Source organism: Ruditapes philippinarum, unplaced genomic scaffold, assembly GCF_026571515.1.
Source record: "Ruditapes philippinarum isolate M1 unplaced genomic scaffold, ASM2657151v2 ctg1749_1_1_1_1, whole genome shotgun sequence".
Lineage (NCBI taxonomy): Eukaryota > Metazoa > Mollusca > Bivalvia > Venerida > Veneridae > Ruditapes > Ruditapes philippinarum.
The window spans coordinates 1-24642 of NW_026857129.1; the positions used below are offsets into that span (position 1 = coordinate 1).

Below are 24642 nucleotides of genomic sequence, written 5' to 3' on the forward strand. Positions count from 1 at the left end.
AAAAAAACTCTTCTATTCCAATATCAAATTCAAATTTACACATGTGGTGAGTCTGCGTTAGAAAACTGTTAACCAATACATGTATTAGGTCTATTGTTGCAACGAATATTTGGATTACAATATCACTGCTAAACATGTAGCTCAAAGTGCAGTCGCGCTATTGGGTCTCCTTATAGGCAAAATTTAAAAATTCAGTGGGGTTTGCATTTTAATGTTTATACGAAATTGTATTATACATGTGTTGTACCTGTATAACATATGGAGCTTCTATTTTGGGGTACAAAATCTATTATATAGTTGTAAATTAATAGTATTCATAACAGAGCTATGAGGTATTTCCTAGGCACGGTAAATACACACCAAATGCTGCTGTATATGGTGAAACAGGTTGGAATCCAATTATTGTTGAGCAATGGAAAGCAGTGGGTTAACCACTGGCACAGAAACTCTTTGTCTTAGAGAAAGTAGAATGAATAAGAAAATTTTCAACTGGGCTTTTAACAAAAAGGGAAAAATTTGTAAAAAACTGGTGCTATATTGTTGAAAACTTTTTATTGTCATTCGGACTTGATGTTTATCAATGTGTTCATTTCCGTTTAATCGCAAAAGTATGGTTGATGATTTAACTAAAGCTTTGGTTGATGTTCATATCGCTCAGTGGACAGCGGATATTTCCAGGGAAAACAGTAGCAATGGTTCCCCGGGAGAAATAAACTTCGTAATACCAGGCATTTTTCAAAAAGAGTATGTGACAGAGAAATATTGTGTCGTTTATTAATTCCTGTTTCTAACAGGTCAGCTTTGTCTAAATTCCGTTGCGGAGTTGCACCTATCCGTCTTGAAACTGGTCGATATGAACACTTACCTGAACATGAAAGGATATTCACTTTGTCTAAATGGTATTTGAAAATGAAATGCATGTAATAATGGAATTGTTCTATGTATGACAACTTCAGGAAACCATTGTTAGATTATGCCAACTATACTTGTGACTTATTTACTACAATGTCAAAACATGAAAAAGTTTATGTACTTATTTGCCCCACCAGGACACTCATAGGATAAAATTGCTGTCGCAAAAAACCTGCTGTGAGATTCTCTTAAATATAGAAAACAACTTGATATATATAGTAAGAAATACTAATTAAATTTGTAACACCACCACTATTGTTTAACTATAAAATAGCACAACTCTAACAAGTTTTTAATGGTTTTATTTGTTAATACAAGTACAATTTAAAGATGTTTATAAGCTAACTGGAATTTATTATTTTAAAGAATTTTAATCATCTTGTAATTAGGATAAATACATCATAAGTACAAAATTTTAACTGTTTGATATGGGGTTTTAGTAATTAGTATTTTTACAAGCTTCATTTTTTACAATATATATAAATTTATTTTTACAGGTACTCTGAAAAAAAAAAAACAAAAAAAAAAAAACAACAAAAACATTTTTTACTTTTAGCCACTTTTGTAACTTGATTTTAGTAGCAAGTAGATTTCTTTTATGTGTGAATGATTTTCTTGTCTCTTGTAATTCTTATATAGAATGGCTGTGTACATGTCTTATGATATTTTATGTTTGTAATATGTTATATGTACATAGATGAGACCCAAATAAACAAATATATATAACATTTTAATTTCGACGAAAAGTCCTTATTCTAAAAAAAGGAAAATAGACACAAAATAGAATAATGTGATAAACATTGTTGCAGGACAAAAGGGAAATTAAGTATATTAAAATCAAGACACAATGACCAATGATAACTGACCATTATATGACATGATTCGGGAAACGATTACTTTAGATAAGTTAGCAACAAACTTCCAGCGAAACCATTAAGATTAATTATTGTAACATCTTTTCTGTGACTGCATACAAAGTGTTTAAATTGTATTGCTTTGGAAAATTAGTTAAATGGCCACTATTATTTACAAATGATATGCCAGATAATGTTAATGATTTTAATGCTTTCATTTCAAGGATTTGGAGTTCATGAACATTTCAAAATACTTTCAAACCATTCCTTTGAGAAAAAAGGCGGATATAATATATTGACTTGCTTTTTGTCAGCAAGTAAAATCCAATTCAAAGGAGACATTACAACTTAATAATTCTGTCATAATCAGTTTTATTGTACTTTTGAAAATATTGATCAAAACATTCCTTGATCATTATAACCACATTGTACATTCACCTCCCTTGTTCGCACACACGCGTACGCGCGCGCGCGCACACACACACACACACACACACACACACACACACACCACACACACAACACACACACACCACACACGTTATGTTACCTCTAAAGTTTTAAATATAATTAAAATAATTAAAATAAATTCACATCTTTTCACCATTGTAGCTGTTGACGATTTAGTCAACGAAGAACATGAAGGGGAATTTGAAAACATCAGCTTTGAAAGGGCGACGGAGACTTCAGTACCAAAAGAATGGCTTTTCCAACTGGTAAGCAATAAAATAGATTCTTAATTTAGAACTCACCTTCATTTGACTATTCTTTCATATATATATTTGAAATATAACACATTAAAATACATAATTAGATTGTGTTTATTTATATGCGATACTTTTTTGTATCATTTTCAGAATGATAACCTCGGTTTGGATGAATATGAGAGTCAACACGATGGTTCAAGAGCTGAAAAAAAGGCAGGTTGGTATCAAAATAAGAGGTACTGACTTTCCAAGTGAATTCACAATACAATCGGCTTATATGCCATTGAAAGTTAAAGTAAAATTAATAAACGATTAAATGAACGAGTTGTCTATTGCCTATTGGGTAAAACGGCAACATTTTTCAGTTAAATATTTAGGCGCTTTTAGAAAATTTACCCCCTTAACTGATTTACATTGCAGAATGTTTGAATATGTTTCCCATATTTTGAAGTATTCAATTTGTTAATATGGTCTTCGCAATATTCTATACGTACTAAGGACAATATACCCTGAAATAATCGGATCATTTGATTTTCACAATATATTGTATATTATTGTCAGTGTATGTAAGTGTTTTTTCAAACACAACGGGAATTATTAATGACACTTATTTATTGGCAAGTTATGTACCGTTGGAATCTGTATTATACTGTATATTAATTATTGACAAATACTGTGAAACGAAATAGAGCAAGTTTTTCGGACGAAGTCCGTCTGTTATAAGTTTGACTTCCTGTAAAATAAAAAGGACAGAATATAAGACGAATTTTATTGGTCATTTTACAATCACAAACCGAAATTGGTGAATCTCTTTGGTCATTCTAAAAAAATATGTAAAGGACAATTCTAACAATTCTAAAATTAATGTAAAGGATAGTTCTTACCATTCTAAAATAAAATTTTATGGATAGATAGATAGATAGATTCTTTATTTCCTCCAGTTATGAAGAGCAGAACATACATTATATACAAAGATACATCATGTACAATAATTTCTTAACACTAATAAATTAGGTTAACAACAAGAGATATTATACAAAATAATACGGTGACTATTACAATATTACAAGCATATATATATATATTGTTATGTAAAGTTTTCAAGTTTATCCATTTAAAGAAAAACCAGTCTTTGTCCCGAAAACGAAAAAGACAAGAATGGTTGATGGATATTACCAACGGCACAAAATTTACTGTTGTTATAAGTCATTGCCACTCATATAATTTAAGAAACCAAACAGTCATGTCGAAATAAAAATAATACGTTAATGACCAATGCCTTAGGATGCATTTGATGTGATAATTAGATAGTAGCAAATTTCTTTTACGAGCATGAGACAGAAAATTTTGTTATAAGTATGACCAAGAGTATATTAAAATAAAATTGGATTATTTATGATGAAATGTAAGGGATAGTTTTGCCACCATAAAATAAAATGTAGAGCATATTTCTAAAATAAAATTTAAAGGAATGAGAATATTTGTTTTATTTTTAGTTAGATTTGTAAATGATTACATGGTTACAAAATTTATAAATTCAAACGTAAAACAAGTAAAAGTGACAAATTAAATAGAAGTTGCTCTTCTTAAAAAAATCATCAATTTTATGTGTATCTTATTTCTTCATAGTGAAAATGTTTGTAAATATTAGTTCATATTTCTTTCATGAGGCGAACGGTAATCAAATACTTTTTATCATCGTCGTGACTACAATATACAATGTATTAAACAGATATGTAAAATGACTGCATTAGAAATTTTTATCAACCCCAACTATGCTAATTCATAAGACAAGATAGATCTACTCGTATATACCCAAACCTGAAACTTATCCTATGAATACTATTTTATCCTATGAATTACCTCCCTTGGTTTAAAAAAATAATTGGTAGAATTTTTTTAACTGACGTCATTTAAACTAAAGGGCAGCAATCCTTATGATTTGTACTAACCATTTTTCCACAGTTATTCCATTTATATGTAATAAACTTAAAATAGTATATATACTAAGTGATTGTTTGCTTTTCACAGGTGCTTAAATGAATAATTTGTTAGATACAATATAATAAAGAGTTTATTTGAAATGTTTTAGATTTAGATCTCCATTTTATTGGAGGATGATATACCTAAAAATAAATGTTCGTGATTGATATTTTGACAATATCAAAATTAAAACATGTTTACTGTAATCTAAAAACTATTATGGTGTTTACTGAAAAATATATATTTGCAGTTTTAAGTAGATGAACATCATCAATAGTCATTCTGAGAATGTATTAGTAAAATATACTTCATTATAAGTAGAATCTAAACATGTATAACGAATGAAGTATTTTTAGTCTTAGAATATGCATTTGTATACTTAATAAAACTAGTCATATTCAAGATAACATATGAGGATTGATCACAAAGTTCTTGGCCCGATGTACTTTCGATAGTCAGAGAACCCAACTAATGGCATTAATTTTCAATATAATCGCCCTCTACATCAATGCACTTTGCCCACCTGTGCTCCAACTACTTTAACCCTAAAAAAGTAGAACCCTCTATTTTGGTCTTCAAAGAACTCATTGACCGCCTCCATGATACCTTCATTGCTTCCAAAACGTCAACCACGAAGCTTGGTTTTTCAGTTTCGGAAAAGGGAAGAAGTCAGAGGGGGGGGGGGGCAAGTCCGGATAATATGAGTGATAGGGACGAATGTAAAAGTTGCAGTCAGTTGCAGCAGCCATCGCAATGTGTGGGATGTGTAAGCTGGCGCATTGTCGTGCAGGAGCAGAACGCCTTGAGTCAGTTTACCCCTTCCTTCTTTTACACGCGATTACTTGACGCAGACGTCTCATTTCGTCTGCATAATACGTACCGTTTATGGTACGACCTTGCTTAAGGAAATCAATCATGATTATCCCCTGACTATCCTAAAAAAATGAAGCCATGATCTTCCCTGCTGATGGCACCCTCTTGAATTTCTTCGGTGGGGGTGCGCCAGGATGCTTCCACTGCATGCTTTTTTATTCTGGATAGAAGTGATGGACCCATGTTTCATCCTGAGTTACGATCCGGTAGATAAAGTCAGGTTCATCCTCGTAGCGAGACAAAAGATATCTTGAAATGTCAAGCCTGGTCCGTTTCTGATCGTCAGTCAACTATCTGAGGACTCATCTAGCGTAAACCTCTGACACGCCATAGACATCAGTCAGAATTGCCTGAACTGAACCAAAGCTTATACCCACTTTCCAAGCAACGCTTTGCAGGTCTCGCCTTCTGTCGCACATGACCAGATCGTGCACAGTTTCGGCAGTTTCATCGTTGGTGGCCTCATGTGGCCGCCCAGGCCGCTCATCATCTCCAATGCTCTCCCTGCCCTTCTTAAATTCACCAGCCAATTTTTTCACAGTGCTATAGGAGCGGGAATGGATTCCTTGGGTGACATCACTTTTCTTACAGAGGTACTTAATGACGGCTCTGATTTCAACTTTCTCAATTTGTTCTAAATGAAACACCCTTCTTCTGATCAAATTGTGTTTTATGTTACTTTATGTGAGTAAAACCGCGTGTAACTCGATCAGTAATCTTGAAAATCGGTATCGACGTATCGTGTGCAAATGTGAGTGAAGTGGCTTCAAGTAATTCGGGCCGAGAACTTTTTGATCATACCTCGTACACTACACTACACTTGAAGAAACTTATAAGTGTCTCAGTAGAAAATTGCAAATGTTTTTTAATAGTTTGAAAATTATATATACGAGTAATTACAAAAATGTACATTTGTGTATATAGATATATATAGGAATAAGAACAACTAGGCTGTTTATCATGCAACGGCCGTTTTCAGTTGGGAGACAGGTACGAGTTCTTTCCAGTGAACAGCTCAAATGTTCTTTTTTTTTAAGAGATAGCGCTTACTATGTATTAAATATTTTCCAATCAATTAAATTTACATTATTTGAATCTTTTTGTCCGGCCGAAGGCCGCTCTGTTTTTCAGTTTCATTTTCTGTAAAATTTACAGGGAAAAACTGAATACAAGAAGAATTTTTATTGGTCATTTTAAAATAACATGAAATCTTGGAATCTCATTGGCCATTCTAAAGTAAAATGTAAAGAATAGTTCTTGTCATTCTAAAGTAGTTCTAAACGAAAATGTAAAAGGAAAATTTTAAAATAAAATGTACAAGATAGTTCTTTAACTTTCTAGTTAAATTACTCAGATATTTAGATTCTGTTTACAATACATTTTATAGTGGGCAGCTTGTTTATTTTACGCAAGAACTTATGGATTTTATTTTACACAAGACTTGAGTTTTAAATTTCGTCCAATATAAGGATAATAATATTGGAACTTATCAGGTACCCTTAGTTTATGATGTTCAGTAAGTGTCTTACATATTTTATGATTACTGATATGTTCAATTGATAAATGTTTATAATTTTAATAAAGTTTTGCATATTATGTATTTATAGAAATAATTGCCTAACCGACCTCGCAAATGTTGGTGGAAAAAACTGAGTTTATTAGTTTGTTTAGAAACACACACATCTAAAAGTGTTCCAACTAACACATGCAAGTTAACCAGTTTTACTTCGGCCGAGTAATTTTTCTAGAGATATTTCTTGTTCCTAACCTTTGAGAAATGCAAACCTTCCCAGATGACCAAGACAGAAAATAGCAAAACCTGCTAAAACATGGGACGCCACAGCTTGTAAATTATTGTTCCCTTTTGATGATATCAATTATTTATGGTAATGCGCTCATGTGAATGAACAGCATGTTCCACATAGCTCTACTTAAAAATAGTAAAAAATCTGTTTAAACCAAAACGCTACTACATTATCTTAGACCCTCTTCTGTAATCGGACTATATGATCAATTAAAAGTGTATTTTTTAAACTCAGTTATAGTCAACTTCAAATAATAAATTATTTTAGATGTCTCAGGCACAAATGAAACACCGTTCACATTAAGAATACGAGGGCTGCCAGCAGATACAAATCAACAATACTTAGATTTGTATTTCAATGACGATGACCTGTTCGGAGATTGTAAAATATGTAAAGTGTCCCTTGAAACAAACGAAACATCAGCTCTTATTTATCTAGAAAGCAAGGAAGGTAAGACAAATCTTAAATATCGTTTATCATTGTGATTTGTTGTTAGCTGAATGAAATATTTGATTTAAATTTACAGTAAAAATACAATAATGAATCTAGATCATTTCACTGATGTTGTAGAGACAATAATAAGAAATGTGTAGAGTTTGCGCATCTCGTTGTATATCATGGTGACATTAAGTCCAACAGATACTGTAAAGTATGAAGGGCATCAAACACATAAACTATCTTGGCACTTGTAGCAGCTAGCAAAGCAATCTTTGCTATTAGTTTTTCTTTCGTGGAGCAATCTTTGCTATTAGTTTTTTTTGTGGATATACAAGACTTAAATGGCTTGTTTTATAACTACTTCAGCATAGGGTGTCATCGTTAGTTATGATACACTCATTGAACTGAGAAGAAGTACAATAGATCCCCGCATTATTTACAAAAAAAACCCCAACAAAACAAACCATTTAAGGCCGGACATGGTGTATCTTAATGTTTCTGAAAATTAGAACATTAAACTGCTACAAAATGGATGTGTTTGAATGATTGTTGGAAAAATATTTGGAGATAAGTTGACAGTACTAAACTATTTAGGTACGAAAATCCATATGATAGACATGAATAGAGAAATAAATAAAATAAAAATAAAAAATGAATATTTAAATAAATCTATTGTATGATATTGTCAATAAAATTTTAAGATGCTTCTTCAATCATCAGTTAATTTATAGTTATTGTCATAGAGTACGCTATCAAAAAGTATAATAATTCTTAATCGTTTTTTGGATTTGCAAATCATTTAGCTAAATGTGTATCTGAATTATTGAGTATATTATGAGTTTTGGGTCAATTTAGATATTATTTTGTAACCCATATGTCAACTACATTGAGCGTTCTCATCACACTTTTGTTTGTATAAATATTCCTTTCAGAGATCGTTGATCTTTAACATTTAATAAAGAATTTCTATAGATTTAGAGAAAATCAAGGAAATGGCGCCACTAGATATGGACGGTACAATGGTGTCGGTTGAAGAGTATACAAGTGTTTGCAATGAAGAGCCAACATCCGTTCATCTGCACACCATTGAAGTCACAGGACCACCAAATTCCAGTATCATATCCGAAAGAAACAAATCACTTTTATCGATGTACTTCAAAAATTCGAGAAAATCGGAGGGAGGAAAGATTTCTGAAATAAAATTTGAGTCAAATAAGGCTTTAATTCAATTCGAAACTGAAGAAGGTATTGTGAATAACTTAAGTACAAGTATAAGAAGAATGTTTCATAATTTTGAATCAAAGTAATTTTATTGCACATAAGTAGCAGAAAAGTATAAATGTAAATGGTTCCTTCTTTGTTTACATATACATCTGCATGTATGTATTGTTCAGTTTTATATAGAAAACCCCGCTAGATATTTTTCAACCATGTCTGGATTGATTATCGTAATTAATTTTGAATGTTTTCAGTTGCTCAAAGAGTTGTTGAAAAAGAAAGCCATCGTTTAAGTGGTGTTGAATTGACGGTAAAATTGTACAACCCACCAATAGACAAAATCGTTGAAAGTGAGCACGAACAGACTTCAATAGTTTTATCAAATCTACCAGAATCGATTGACGCCCAGTATATAGAACTCTTTTTTGACGATGAAGAAATATTTGGCGAAGGTTTAGAGGTATTGTTGGTAACATTTAATGACGATCATTCTTCTGCTATTGTGGAGTTTAAAGACAAAGACGGTAAGAATTCATTTAAGAATTTTTGCTTCACTTGTAACATTTTCCTTAACTTATAGTATCTTCACATAATATCTTATTTGCAAGGTTGCGTGAAATTATTTACCATTTTTGTTCCATTTAATGTATTTTTACGAAATAATTTTGTTTCGTTTCGTTGGGGTTTTAGACACTCTGACGCAGAAACGGACTTTCCAGCTATACTGGAAGAGGATGATGAAAGGTGTTTTTTCCATGCTAGAGAGGGTACCTGACCACCTACCTTTCATAAGCTACCCGGATAACTTCCTCACATGATCGTGAATCAAAGTCCCTTGCGGGATTCGAACTCACAGTGGTGAGGGGCACGTGATTTGAAGTCACGACAAACTCGGCAAAGGACAGGTCTAAACGTAGAAAGACATGCCTGGTGTGTCAACTTAGACATGCTGCGTATGTTAATATGAAATTACCCTTGATGAAGTATTTTCCTATCTATGTTTAATTATGTACCCTTTGGTTTGTCAGTTTACAATTCACACAAACCTACTATTCTGTAAGAAATTTATGTACTTATTTGCCTTATTCAGCTACACATACCATTGCATAATATCTAGAGTTGTTCAGGAAAATAAATCCATAATGATTTTAAAATTCCATTTTATTTAGTCCCGCCCCTTGTTTTTTCGTTTAGGGCACACGCATTGTTTTACTTGGGAATCATACGCCGTTTTTAATGGAATGTCACTTCCGTATCACTTTGAAGGTTCCATGATAACCGCCGTATAAAGTTATCTGCGGATGTTTCAAAATTCCAAATTTCACCATTTTATGTCAAATGTTGAATACTGCTTAAGCCGGTGATAGGAGGCGTGAACGCTAACTTGCACTTTACTATACCGTTCATGAACAGCCCAATGAAACCGAGCCGGCAACATTTTCAATTTGTCGTTTTTTGCGTTCTTTGTGTTCTTTCAGGGTTATTTATTTCTCTTTATTTTATGTATTTTTACGCGTTGATTTTGGTGTTTTATATTCTACATTTCAAGTTTTGTTACTAAATGTATTCAACTTCAGTTGTAAGCAATATATCCTAAGCAAGGAATTATCTTTTTTAATTGTCAAAGCTGCAATAAAGGTACTGAATGGACCGTCTTTAAAAATGGAAGATCGTGAAATAAAAATACAAACCTATCTACCTGAAAAAGTGTGCAAGCCAATACGGAATGGTATAGAAGTTCATGGGCCACAACATATCGTCTCAGACACAAACATCAAAATGTTGAAAAAATATTTTGAAAGCCAGCGGTTTTCAGGTGGTAGTGAAATTATTGATTCTTCCATATGTCCTGGATTGGCATGTTTCACTTATGTGAGCGAAGAAGGTATTTATAATTGATCAAACAAGTGTTTATTTAAAATCTAAGTTGTATTGTTTGGAAATATTTACCAGAGACTGATTTAAGTTTCGAAATTTTTTTCGTTAGTTTTGGTAATTTATTACAATTAATCTATGGATTGTAATGATAGTATATAGTTATGCATAATTACGACTCGATGTTCTTGTTGTAAGTAATGTTGGATTGCAATCGCGAAGTTGCAATTTCGAATCCTCGATTAAGCATAAGTGAAGAAACAACATTTGTTTTGTTTCTGATGTCTTTTTCTTTATTTTTTATGTATTTGATGTATATAGGGTTTATACCTTCAAACTGGGAAGTTGCAAGTTCGAATGCTCGATTCGTTTCCGATGTCTAAACTATTTTGTTTTCAATAATATGCAGCATAAGTGGAAATAACAATCGTTTTACTTCCTTGTAACTGAGGCTAGTGAGACAAGTGTTGTGGTTTTATCTTTTAAGTCATTTAAGTGTTGTAATTAAGGAAGTAACAACACTTTAGGGAAATTTTATATATGTTTATAATTATTATTCTTAAACAATTTTCAAACATCCAAGAATATGTTAAATATGTACTGCAAAATTTATTCGCATTATAAGTAATCAGTAAGATATATGCATTCATTTCTTACTGAAGAATTAGGTTTAGAATTTATCGAAAATAAATTTCTAATTACCTCCCTTTATCTACATGATATGTAAATTCGGCAATAATTTTACAAATAATGCTCTTTAGAACTAATAATAACTAATAATAATGATAGATCTGCATTTGAACATCATATTTATGATATTAACCATAAACAAATGAGTTACAGGATCTTTCAGTTATGCATAAAGCATGCATACTGTTATGCCATATTGTAAATCCATATGATTTACTTCGAAGTCGGCTTAATACCGACAAAAGGCCATTGAACATTCAAATGTCTCAGGTCAATATTGCCAAACAAAAATACATTTGAAATGTTTAAAGTATTACTTTAGCTACTTTAATAATATGTTATTCGTAATGATAGTGTGAAAGCTGAAAGCATCTCGAATGAATTGTCATGTTTAAAAATATTACATGAATAAAAAACTATTGTTTACTGTTTAACAGTTGCCAGAAGAGTTGTAGATCGAAAACATACGTTTAAAAATCACCCACTTGACGTTAATTTGAGAGAAATGAATAAAGTTGACAAACAGGGTCTACATCCATCAGCAGATAAGTCTCTCAACACAATAAATGTCCTAGGAATCCCAAAAGAAATTGACAAGGAGTACTTGATATATTTCTTTGAAAATCTAGATGATGACATAGAAGTGAAAGAATTATCACTTTGTGATAAAAGTAGAAGAGCTACTATTGAATTTTCAACTTTAAAAGGTATATCATTTTCAAAAATAAAAATGCTTTGCAACGACATAATTCTTTGTTGTATTGTGATGAAGTCTTCAAACTGGTACATGTGTAACTGTATGTGTGGTTATACCATTTACAATTAACTTTGACCCAAACAATTTGTTTCTCTATTGTCTACATATGTTTTCATCAATATTATTATAGTTATCTAATATCAAATTTATTTTCATCACATTGAATCGTTTTGTTTTATAAAATCGCTTATCAAATAATTAAAGAGTTTGTACTAATAAAAAAGTAATATTAAATAAAGTATCCCTTCAATCGCTTGTATATTGTTTTGCTAAAAATCTTGCGGCTTTTAATGAAACTTTTTACTTAAATGAATTTTTAACAATTCACATATCCTATCTAGCGGTACAAATAGTTATGGACAAAAAGCCTTTAAACATAAAAGGTACCGAATTGATAATTGAGCAATGGAAACCGATGAAAATGTGCACAATATCTGTACAAGGGCCAGATGATATTCAACAGTACATGGATAAACTGGAGCTTTATTTCAAAAACAGAAAATCGGGAGGAAACTCCAAAATAATTGACAGCTGGGTAGACATGGAAAAAGATGCAGCATTTTTCACTTACGAAGAAGAAGCCGGTATATGATTTAATTCAAATTTATTCTTACATTTTATTTCACTATTGTAAACTTTAACATCGGGGCCTGAGTTAACATTTGCTTAGTGGTTAAGGTCGCCAACTTAAAACCACTGTTGGTTTTAACCCCGTCAGAAAGTCGACATATGGCCTTTACAGTGTCGGTATATCATTGAAACAAAACCGAAAAAGAAATAATTCTTTTTATTTGATTTTAGTTATAAATACAAGATTGCATTTGAGAAAAATGCTATGCCACCGCATTAATACCTAAGCTCTAGGCCTTTTGGGCATTTACAAGAAGGTATTTTAAGTTTTTGAAGCCTTGTACCTTGTACCTACAGACAATAAGATGACCCCAGGGCTATAATTTGAACAATCTTGCTAGAGGTTCACTACACAATGTTTCATGCAAAATATCTAACCTCTAGCATTTGTCAATTGCTAGAAGAAATTTTTTTAAAGTTTTTATTATATACATATAACGAAAACCAATGACCCCCGGGGCAGGGCCGATTTTGACCCCAGGGCTATAATTTGAACAATCTGGGTAGAGGTCTACAACACAATGCCTTATGCTCTAGGCCTTTTGGGTCTTTACAAGTAGGTATTTAAAGTTTTTACTATATGTACATATAGTGAAAATCAATGACCCCCGGGCGGGGCCGATTTTGACCCTAGGGCTATATAATTTGAACAATCTTGGTAGAGGTCTACCAGGCAATGCCTTATGCAAAATATCTAAGCTCTAGGCTATTTGGGTCTTTACAATAAGGTATTTTAAGTTTTTACTATATGTACATATAGTGAAAATCAATGACCCCGGGGCAGGGCCGATTTTGACCCCAGGGCTATAATTTGAACAATCTTGGTAGAGGTCTACCAGACAATGCCTTATGCAAAATATCTAAGCTCTAGGCCTTTTGGGTCTTTACAAGAAGATTTTTAAATTTATTCTTATAATTCCTTTTGGTTGCCATGGCAACCAGATTTCTGCATGGAATGAAATTCTTTGAACAACTTTGGAAGCCCTTCACCCAAGGATCAATCCTGCCAAGTTTGGTTGAAATTGGACTATTGGTTTTCACAAGAAGATTTTTTACGTTCACTATATAATCTATATAACAATGACCCGGGGCGGGGCCTATTTTGACCCCAGGGCTATAATTTGAACAATGTTGGTAGAGGTCTACCAGACAATGCCTTATGCAAAATATCTAAGCTCTAGGCTATTTGGGTCTTTACAATAAGGTATTTTAAGTTTTTACTATATGTACATATAGTGAAAATCAATGACCCCGGGGCGGGGCCAATTTTGACCCCAGGGCTATAATTTGAACAATCTTGGTAGAGGTCTACCAGAAAATAAATGCCATATGCAAAATATCTAAGCTCTATGCCTTTTGGATCTTTACAAGAAGATTTTTTAAATTTATTCTTATAATTCTTTTGGTTGCCATGGCAACCAAATTTCTGCATGGAATGAAATTCTTTGAACATCTTTGGAAGCTCTTCACCCAAGGATCAATCCTGCCAAGTTTGGTTGAAATTGGACTAGTGGTTTTTCACAAGAAGATTTTTAAGTTCACTATATAATCTATATAACACACAAACACACACACACACACACACACACACACACACACACACACACACACACACACACACAGGTGAATCGCTATATGCCACCGCATCGCAGATGCTGCGGTGGCATAATAATACGTCTTCGAAATATTTTTTTAGCTTCTTTTTTTCAATAAATGTTTTTTTCTAAACAAATGAAATAATTAAATTATCTGAATCAAAAATATATTCATGAATTTTATAAATTATGTAATGTAAACATTGCATCTAAAAGCAGATTTTGGATTATTTTTGCACGTCGTCAATAAAGATACAATTACATAAAAACACTCACATGCATAAACTTTACACTTCATGACCAATTTTAAATTTCTGGCTTCATTAAAAATCATTTCTTACTGATGGAAGACAATTCTCTTCGTACCCGAAAAATGGACAGTATTACTGCCTGTAGTTTACCAAGATTTTATATCATGGAACCAGGCTAAAATTAAATCATGCATAAACACGTTATCTCCATCTAAAGGGGAACTGTTTAGCATTTGAACAAAACGCATCGGTGGAAGTGCTATTGCATTGTACTGTCATTAAACATCTGAATTTTAAAATATATCCATTTGTTGACTTTAGAAACTAAGAAACAAGTTCGTATTGAAGAAATTTAAAGTTTTGTATTTTGAGATAGTTTGGATAGTGCTATGCCGACATAGTTCTGGTTTCAAAAACTTAAATAGCCGCCTTTTATATAATAAAGCGAGCTCACACGTATGCTGATTTATTTTGGTAAAATTTTGTAACGGGTCTGATGCCTTTTATATACTACGTTTATACTCAAATTTGATCGTTCGTCATTTGCTTATTAAAAGTTTTAATATATCAAGTAGTCGGGATAAAATTGAAAAATGTTCTAGGCATTGTAATAAAACATTACGAGCAACACTGTCTATATATATACATAGTGTAAATATTTAATATTTAAATTTTAGTTGCAAAAAACGTAGTCCAAAAGGGGCAACACAGATTGGGAAAACAAAAGTTGAACGTTCGTTTATGTACCGAAACGATGAGAAAAGATACTTCAAATGAACAAGATCAAGAGTTCTTTACTGAAATAAAACTTCAAAATTTACCAAAACAAGTGACAGAAACGCACCTGAAGGTATTTCTCGAGGGTCAAGATATGGCAGAAGAAATTGCAGAATTCAATGTTGTAAATGTGGATCTTCGGCCTGGAAATGATTCTGCAATTATTGAATTGGACAATCCTGAAGGTATAAAATAAATATATAAGTATTTGGTAAATATGTTTAAACAATTGTTGTACATTTTCTGTTTAAATGGTACTAAATAGTTTCTACTGAAAAAAAAAATATAAAAAAATCTGATACGAGTTCACTAAACATTTCAGTTGCAAAACTTTTGTGTGAAAGACGCACACTTCATTTGAAAGATGTTGAAGTATCAGTGGAACGATTCATACCAAGGAAAGTTAATTCATGTACAATAGCAGTTTCTGGGTTGCCAAGAATTGATGAACAACTTGAACTTCTTGAAATGTACTTTAAAGGCAAGAGGTCAAAAGGCAATTCACAGATTGTTAATAAATGGGTAGACCAAAAAAGAAACGAAGCGTATTTTACTTACCAAAGTAAAGAAGGTTTGTTATTTCTACTAATTGACAGTAAGACATCATGGGAGCAAATTATATTTGTTTGCAATTTTAATTTAATAGTTTATATTTTGATTACATGCGATTTAATTAAATATATTGTATCATATCAAACATTTGTTTTAACGCGCCCAAACAGCATAATAAGCTTTTTTTAATTTGAAGTATGAAAGAGCAATGTAGCTCTAAAAGAGTGTAGACAGATAATGTTTCATGCATCTTTAAATAATAAATGCGTCGCATTTACGGGGTAATTGATTATATGTAGCTACACATTTATGTCAAATATTTTTAATCGTTTTTGATTGTAGTTGCTGAACGGGTTGCTGCCAAAACAGATCATGTGTTTGACCGACATACTTTGAACGTTTCTCTGTTTACGGAAGACAACATGAGTCATGATTTAACGAAAAAAATACGTGTTTCAAAACTACCAGATGATATTACAGAAATGTACTTACAGACGCTTTTTGAACAACAAGAAATGCCATTTGACTTCAATGTTGTCAGCGTTATATTGGATTCCAAAGAAGCTTCTGCAATTATAGAGTTTGATTGTCCCGAAGGTGAATTTTTAATACATACACGATAACTGCACGCAACTAATAAAGCTATATTTTAATTTTGATACTATAAAGTATACATTTTTTTCAAAGCATAAAGACTGTTGTACCGCTGTTGTCATACTAGTTTTCCATTTTGTTGATATTATAATTCAGGTGTAAATAAAAACTATCGATTAATTCTACTTTGGTTTGACATGGTGCAGGCGGTCTTGAGATATGTATAAAAAGGCCGGTCAGATAGGAGAGTTTCATTTCAGTCTGAGCACACAAAGGCCCTCGACGTAGTAAGATCATACCAGTTGAGAAACAATCAGTAAATTATCTTCTCTGTTCATTGCTACCGGAATTTTAGGAGCTTTTTATCTCTGCATACATGTTCATTCTGGATATGCTAAAACTATATTTTCGAGGGCTACACCAGTGAATATTTTGTCGTGGATGCCCGGCCAGAGTTAACAATAAAAAAATTTGCCGTGGCAGCAACCTTGCGGATAAGATACGAAATAGGTTGTAATTAATCAATGTAAACGCTATTAAACGTGGAAGTGGTCTATATGAATCGTGACAGACGAAATGGTCCTTTACAAAACTTGTAAATGGTCCATATTTGGACAGGAATGATATAATATTTTCCGGAACGTGAAGTTTTTTTTATCAGTTTTGTACATTGTGCGCCATTTCTGCACGATCCTTACTTCAAACGTAGATGGTTGATAGCAGGCCCTTTCTTAACGTTTCAACTACCGTATACGACGGTGTTTACCATTTTGCAGGTGGTTTATCGTACGCTGAGTTCTTCTACGATCTGGCCAGGTGTGAGAAGTTAAACTGTTTATAAAGAGGCTAAGCCCGACAGGAGATCTTCTCCCGCTCCATCACTAACATTACTAACGTTATTTTGCATTAAAACTTAAGACCCGAAGTTCTTTGCATCGGTAATCATAATTACAAAATTACATAAAATGTTTGTTGAGACTTGTTTCTGTTAACTGACTAGAAAAATTCATAGTTCAGTTGTTTGAAAAGTAACAAGCCGTCTTATTATGATATCACAGGGTTTAGGTCGGTTTATCAAGAAAATTGTAGCAGAATAAATATATGTGGTATGTCGATGTGGCAGGGTGATTCTTTCTTCATCATGAATATTCTTTTGTTATTCAGTGCGTGTGAATTTAACTATGATAGAAACATCTCACTGTGGAATCTTGCGGCGTTAATTGTCGTAAATACATGAAGCAGTGTCGAAAGAGACACGTGATCTTACAAATAAATTTCAGCGTATTTACAAGTAAATAATCCAAAATTATCACACTATCCTACTGTGATACTATGTTGTTAAGGTTGTACGAATTGAAACATGACTAAGTGTTATTTTGGGTGTTTTAAAAACAATTTCAATTCCAATATAATACAGTTTTGAACTAGAATACTGCTTATACTGAAGTTAAAGGGATGAAATACCTTGCACTTTTCATCAATCTTATGAATTTTATGGCAAGTTTTGCCAATTTCTTGGAATAGCTTTAAAAGGTTAAATGAAAAGTAAACCTAAAATACGACAAATAAATGTTCAGTTCAATCTGTGCTTAAGACAATTAATATTGCGATGTTCGATATAATGATATACTAGTGTAATTTAATAACTAATATTACCAACAATAACCAGAGACAGTTTTGAATAATGTTAAGTCTTTCAACATTTCCTAATTTGGAAAGTTTTAAGGTGCCGTTAGAAGTTATATGATTGTATTTACTTTTCTTAAAAAAGCATGAGCATAGTTATCAAGGTTTATTATTGTATAGGTCCCTTTGCTTCTTACTTCATATTCTGTAGTGTGATTTCCTTATTTTATTCTTGAAGTTTGCAATGTTATAACGATATCATAGATCAATGCATTTGATTGTTTCAGCTGTTTCCTTCATGCTGACGAGGAAGCCAATTACGATAAAAGGAAAAGAAATTGAAATTAAATATTACGTGGAACAATGCAGCAGTTTATGTTCAATAGAGGTCACAGGAATTCCAAACATTGAAGACCATCTTGCCAAACTATTTCAGTACTTCAATAACAGTCATAAGTCAAGAGGAGGGAAAATTGTTGAATATTATGCTGAACCAAATTCAAACAAGGCATACTTTACATTTGAAAGTGGGACAGGTAAGGCGCAGAAAAAACGATTACTTCATAGTAATAATATATATCTTAGTATTTTTATTGGCACTTTTTGAAATAAGTTTGTTTTTTATAAAGGATTATTAAGGTACAAAAGCAATGACTATATTTATTTACATGATATACAATGAATCTAAATGGACGTAGTGTTTTTTTTTAAATATAAAACGAAATTTCATGCAAAATGGCAAAGATCATAAGATAATCAATGCAAAGTAATGTTGCTTCCTTTCCTATACATCAATAATCATTTGGCCTCAAAACTTGTTTTTCAGAGCTAGAATATATCTGACTATATAAATATATGTAACTAAACTAAGTGTGTCGTCTTTTTGTTTAAAACAAGTTGCTGAGAGAGTTTTACTTAAGGACCACTCACAAGTTTGGAAGGGAATACAACTGTCATTAGTTCGTAATAATAAACACGAAGAGGATGAAGTCCCTTCAAACATGATAAGGGTATCTGGTATTAGAAGGGTGGCAAGAGAAACACTCAAGTATTATTTCGAAAATAAATTGGCATCCGGTGGCGGAAGCATTGCAGCTATTGAAGCTGATCAAGAAGATGAAGACGTGATTTACATTCAGTTTTCTGAAAAAGAAGGTAGGTAAAGATAAGTTCATATTTAAAATGTTTCTTGCAGTTATCATAATTTCGCACATCTTTTTGTAAATTTCGTAAATTGTAAGTATGCCTTAAAATAAATTGAAATACCATAAAAAACAACAAACAACAACAACAACAACAACAACAGTAGATTAAAACATAAACAACACTTCGATAACGACTTCTGTATTCAACTGATATTAAAATAGAAGGACATTTATAGAAATTATACACAGCTTAATTCATGTCACTATTTTTTCAAAAAAATTATGATTATGTTAACAATAAACACCATTGACCATGTATAGTTATTACCATTATGCACATAAGTTGCTGAGTGTGTTGCTGGAAGAAGTCACGAAGTCGAGGGACAAACTATCAAAACACGTATCTATAAATCACCACCTTATTACGATACAAAGGTTTTGGTAAAAGGAATCGCTTTGACAACTACAAAGGACAGTATTTTCAATTTCTTAGAGGCAAAAACAGGAATAAAAGTGTTACAAATTGCTTTTAGTGAAGAGGACGACAATGTTATTGTTGTGACAATGGAGAAACCGCCAGGTTGTATATTTTTTCTGATTTAAAAGCGTAAGAATATCTAGTTATCAATAAAAAAACAGTCATAATACGAGTAAGAGGGGTGATCGGAAAGTTCATAGGAATTTCATACAGCGTCATTATTATTGGCGTCCGCGCCGAAGCGCGACGCCCCTTATGGAATGAAATCAGATTTTGTGAAAGGGCAATGGCAACTTCTCGGGCCTTTAAGTCTGGCATAATAGACGACCATTCCGGTTTGTATGAGGGTGTTTGATTATTAAAAATGAAATGTCGCGATATGTACAATAAATAGCGAACTTGAGAATTTCGCAATGCAAACATATTCAAATGAAATAGTCTTTTTCTGTAAATTAATCGCGCTCTTCGGGTTTTTTTTATTAATCATTTTGTAGTACACTGTGGGTTATTATGTATGTTATTGTTGTACATGTATCCGAAAGCTATAAATAGAATGATGACCTTAACATTGTGAAAGTCAGCAAATCTATTTATAGAAGCAGTTTTAGTTTAAGCTGTAGTATTCTATAAAACCTATTTGCTGTTCAAGTCTCTTTTTCTAAAATCGACCCTGATTTCCCTATTGATTTTGACTGCTAATTTCTATGTTCCAAAGAAATGTCAAACGAACTTGAAATTCCATCAAATCACCAATATTAATGATAATATCCAAAAATACCCCCTATATAGTATAAATAAACTTATACCATATGGGGAGTATATTTTGGATATCGTTGATCGGTATATTTTGGATATTATCGACAATATTGATAAAATTTCAAGTTCATGTGGAAAAAATAACTAGTAAAATTCTAATCTCTAGCATGCCTACCAAAGTTAATAATGAATCCACCCATTCATAAATGATATACACTTCCGGTAAAAACCAATTAACCATTGAAAAGTTTATAAGAATTTCTTGTCATTATATGTCTACTAGTTCATCTTCACTTGCTGTTTTTCTTCCTTGGACACCCTTTAATGCTTGCATCAATGCTTTTCTTGTTTGTCGCATTAATATGAAACTTTAAATAAAAGTTGATTAGCCTTTTTCACAAGCATACATTTGCACAAAATAGAAATTTAAATAATTTCTCTCAGTAAACGCGCATCAGCAACCCTTGAGCATATAAAAACAACCATTTTTCTACTTCTTGAATTGATTATCAGCATGTTTGGAGGCATTCCCTTAAAGATATACTATGGTCAAATTTGTTATTAGAAAATATAGATAATTGCTACACAATCTCTTTATTTGTATAAAAAATCAACCGTACAGTTCATATTTAGGTTCTTTAGAATTTGAAGTTTCCCGGACATCAAAGCAATATACGATTGATGCGGCTCGGGAACGCCAACGAGCTGCGTTTGTATTAGCGAATTGTTGTTTCGTCATAAGACAGTGACTGGTTTAGCGATACATACACAAAATGGTTATCGAGACATACATCGTTCATTCATCTCCAAAGTGCGCATGCATTTCTGATGTAATTATGACGTCCTTTGTTTAAGACTATATTTGCTCCGGGATCACCAAACTTTTTTAATTATTAGCAATAGCTTGTAAGCTCATCTGAACTATCTCAGGGTGAGCTTTTAGGGTCGTTGAATGTCCGTCGACCATCGTCTGTTGTCTGTCGTCCGTCCATATTTGTTCGTCAACACTTTAGTGGTCACAAATGTGCCTCAATCATCATCAAACTTTGTCAGGATGCTCGGCTAGGTAATTGCTCGGATGATTTCGAACATGGGTAATTTTAGATGAAAAACTAGGTCATAGGAGAATACTGTTAAAACTCTAGTGGGTACTATTTTATCTAAATATCTTTGAAATTGGTCTGAAAGTTTGTTTTGTCAAGTTTGAATATGGGTCACCTGGGGTCAAAAACTACGTCACACTGCCCAAATATGGAAAAACGTTTTTAACACTATAGTGGTCACATTTTTGACTCAAATGTCATCAAACTTAATCAGGGGGCTAATCTAGTTAATTTCTTGGATGAGTTCGAACATGGTTAATCTCTGGTGAAAACCTAGGTCACAGGAACTAGAAATAGGAAAAGCTTGTCAACACTCTATTTTAGAGTGGCTTCTGTATTGATCTAAATATCCTGGAAATTGGCCTGAAAGTTGTTTTGGTGATTTCTAGGTCAAGTTCGAATATGTGTACCTGTGGTCAAAAACTGCCCAAATATGGAAAAACCTTGTTTACACTGTAGTGTTTACATTTTTGCATCAATCATCAACAACCTTTGTTATGTTTCTTGTCCAGGTTATTGCTTGGACGAGTTTGAACATGGGTCATTTTGGATTAAAAACTAGGTCACAGGAGCTAAAATCAATAAAACTTGTCAACACTCTAGTGGCTATTGTTTTGATCCAAATATCCTTAAAAATGGTCTGAAAGTTTGTTTTGTCAAGTTCGAATATGGGTCACCTGGGGTCAAAAACAAGGTCACACTTCAGAAATATGGAAAACTTTGCTAACACTCTAGTGGTCACATTTTGACTCAATTGTTATCAATTTTGTTCATGATGCTTGTTTATCAATTATTCAGAGGAGTTGGGACATGGGTAATCTCTGGTGAAAAACTAAGTCACACAATCTTAAAATAGAAAACATTGTTAACTCTTTAGTGGCTACTATTGTTATCAAAATATCCTGGGAATTGGTGTGCACGTTTTTAGCTCACCTGTCACAAAGTGACATGGTAAGCTTTTGTGATCGCTTTTCGTCCGGCGTCCGTCCGTAAACTTTTAATTTAAACGACCTCTCCTCATAAACCACTAAGCCAATTTCATCCAAACTTCACAGGAATGTTCCTTTGGTAGTCAACTTTAAAAATTGTTCAAGGAATTTAATTCCAAGCAGAACTCTGGATGCTATGGCAACAGAAAGAAAAAACTTAAAATATCTTCTTTCGGAAATCCGTAAGAACTAGAGCTTAAATATTTGGCATGAAACATTAACTAGTCAGCGTCTACCAAGTTTTTTGAAATAAATGCCCTGTTGTCAAAATTGGCCCCGCCCGGCCGGGGGCCATTGATTATCCTTATTTGTATTTTACAGTACACGCATAAAGTAAAAACTTAAGAAATCTTCTTTTAAAAAACTTAAATAGCAAGAGCTTAGCCATTAAGCATGAAACATCTTCTAGTGGTTGTTTATCAAGTTTGTTCAAATAAAAGCCCTGGGGTCAAAATTTGCCCCACCCCAGGGGGTCATTGTTTTCCCTTTATGTATAAATTAAAAACTTAAAAATCTTCTTTTAAAAAACCTTTAGAGCTAGAGCTAGGATATAAAACATGAAAAATCTGCTAATTGGTGTCTACCATTTTTGTTCAAATAAGGGCCCTGGGGTTAAAATTGGCACCGCCCCGGGGATCATTGATTTTCCCTATATACATATAGTAAAAACTTTAAAAAATCTTCTGTTAAAAAACCCAAAGAGGTAGAGTTTAGATATTAAACATGAAGTATCTTTCAGTGAGTGTCTACCAAGTTTGTTCAAATAAAAGCCCTGGGAACAAAATTGGTCCCGCCCTGAGGGGGGGGGGGAATCATTGTTTTTCAATATATGTGTATAGTAAAAACTAAAAAATCTTCTTAGAGCTAGAGCTTCGACATTTATCATGAAACATCTTCAAATGAGTGACTACCAACTTTGTTCAAATGAAAGCCCCTGGGTTAAAATTGACCCCGCCCCGGGGGCCTATATACAGGTGAGCGATTTCAGGGCCATCATGGCCATCTGGTTTGATGATTTCTAGGTCAAGTTCGAATATGGGTCACCTGGGGTCAAACACTAGGTCACACTGCCCAAATATGGAAAACCGTGTTAACATTTTTGACACTATTGTCATCAACCTTTGTCAGGATGCTTGTCTACTTAATAGTTCGGAGTGTTCAATGAGTCAGGTGACCGATCAACGGCCGTCTTGGCCCTCTTGTGACTGTTGAATGTATTTAAATAATGTGCAAAAAGATTTATATGATAACATGGTAGTAACAGATTTCTTTATCATTTTTAGTGTTAGTCTTCAAACGTCTTGATCGCCCATTGTTATTGTTATCTCCCGATTGTTATTCCCCGCCGAAAAAGCTAGCGGGAATATGGCGATATTACCCATCCTCTACAGTTCCGTCCGTCCTGCTTATTTGTCCGGAGCAAGACCCGAAAAAAAACACTTGAGAAATCAACTGGAAAGTTGTTAAAGATAGCGCCAAAGTTTTGAAGATATCATCTTGAAACTACATAAGTATACTTTATTCGGGAGGAGTTCAGTGAACCTACTGTTCATGTTCTTAGTTACTACTCGTCAGGAATATACTTTAACTAAAAACTATTTGAGATATAAAACTGAAATTTCCTGAGTGCATGTCGTTATTATTTTGCGTATGTTATTTTCATGCTTACTTTTTGTCAAAACTACGTTTATTTGGCAAGTATTCGAAGTATCACCGGTTGAAAAATCTCATTTAAGAGGAGTGCAGTGCATACAAATAACATCATTATCTGAGTCGTTGCTTTCTTAGTTTTTATGTTTTCGTTTTTCCTTCCACTTTTTGCCCATAGCATTATCTCTCTCCAATTGATATGCTTCTTCGGAGTAAAACTTCAAAGTTATCGAGACATATCATTGAAAATATACACAGTTGTAGATACTAGAAAGAGGAAAGATGTGATTAAAGTTCCATAACCCTACTTTGCTTAGTTTATGTAATATCTGCCTTTATAATACTGAATAATGTTTGTCCAGAGAACACCTTCAAAATTTTTGA

General features: G+C 32.8%; 1 protein-coding gene across 1 annotated transcript in view; it reads left to right on the plus strand.

Moving 5' to 3' along the window:
- Positions 1-2378: 2378 nt before the first annotated feature.
- LOC132748858 (protein mono-ADP-ribosyltransferase PARP14-like) overlaps positions 2379-24642 on the plus strand; it is a gene marked incomplete at its 5' end in the record, with an annotated part of 96317 nt that continues 74053 nt past the window's right edge. Inside the window, 14 exon segments of the mRNA XM_060738514.1 lie at positions 2379-2482; positions 2624-2690; positions 7402-7584; positions 8545-8817; positions 9045-9314; positions 10418-10675; positions 11793-12062; positions 12454-12696; positions 15266-15550; positions 15688-15936; positions 16260-16514; positions 18425-18673; positions 19035-19292; positions 19626-19862. Of these exon segments, the coding sequence (XP_060594497.1) occupies positions 2379-2482; positions 2624-2690; positions 7402-7584; positions 8545-8817; positions 9045-9314; positions 10418-10675; positions 11793-12062; positions 12454-12696; positions 15266-15550; positions 15688-15936; positions 16260-16514; positions 18425-18673; positions 19035-19292; positions 19626-19862 (3201 nt within the window).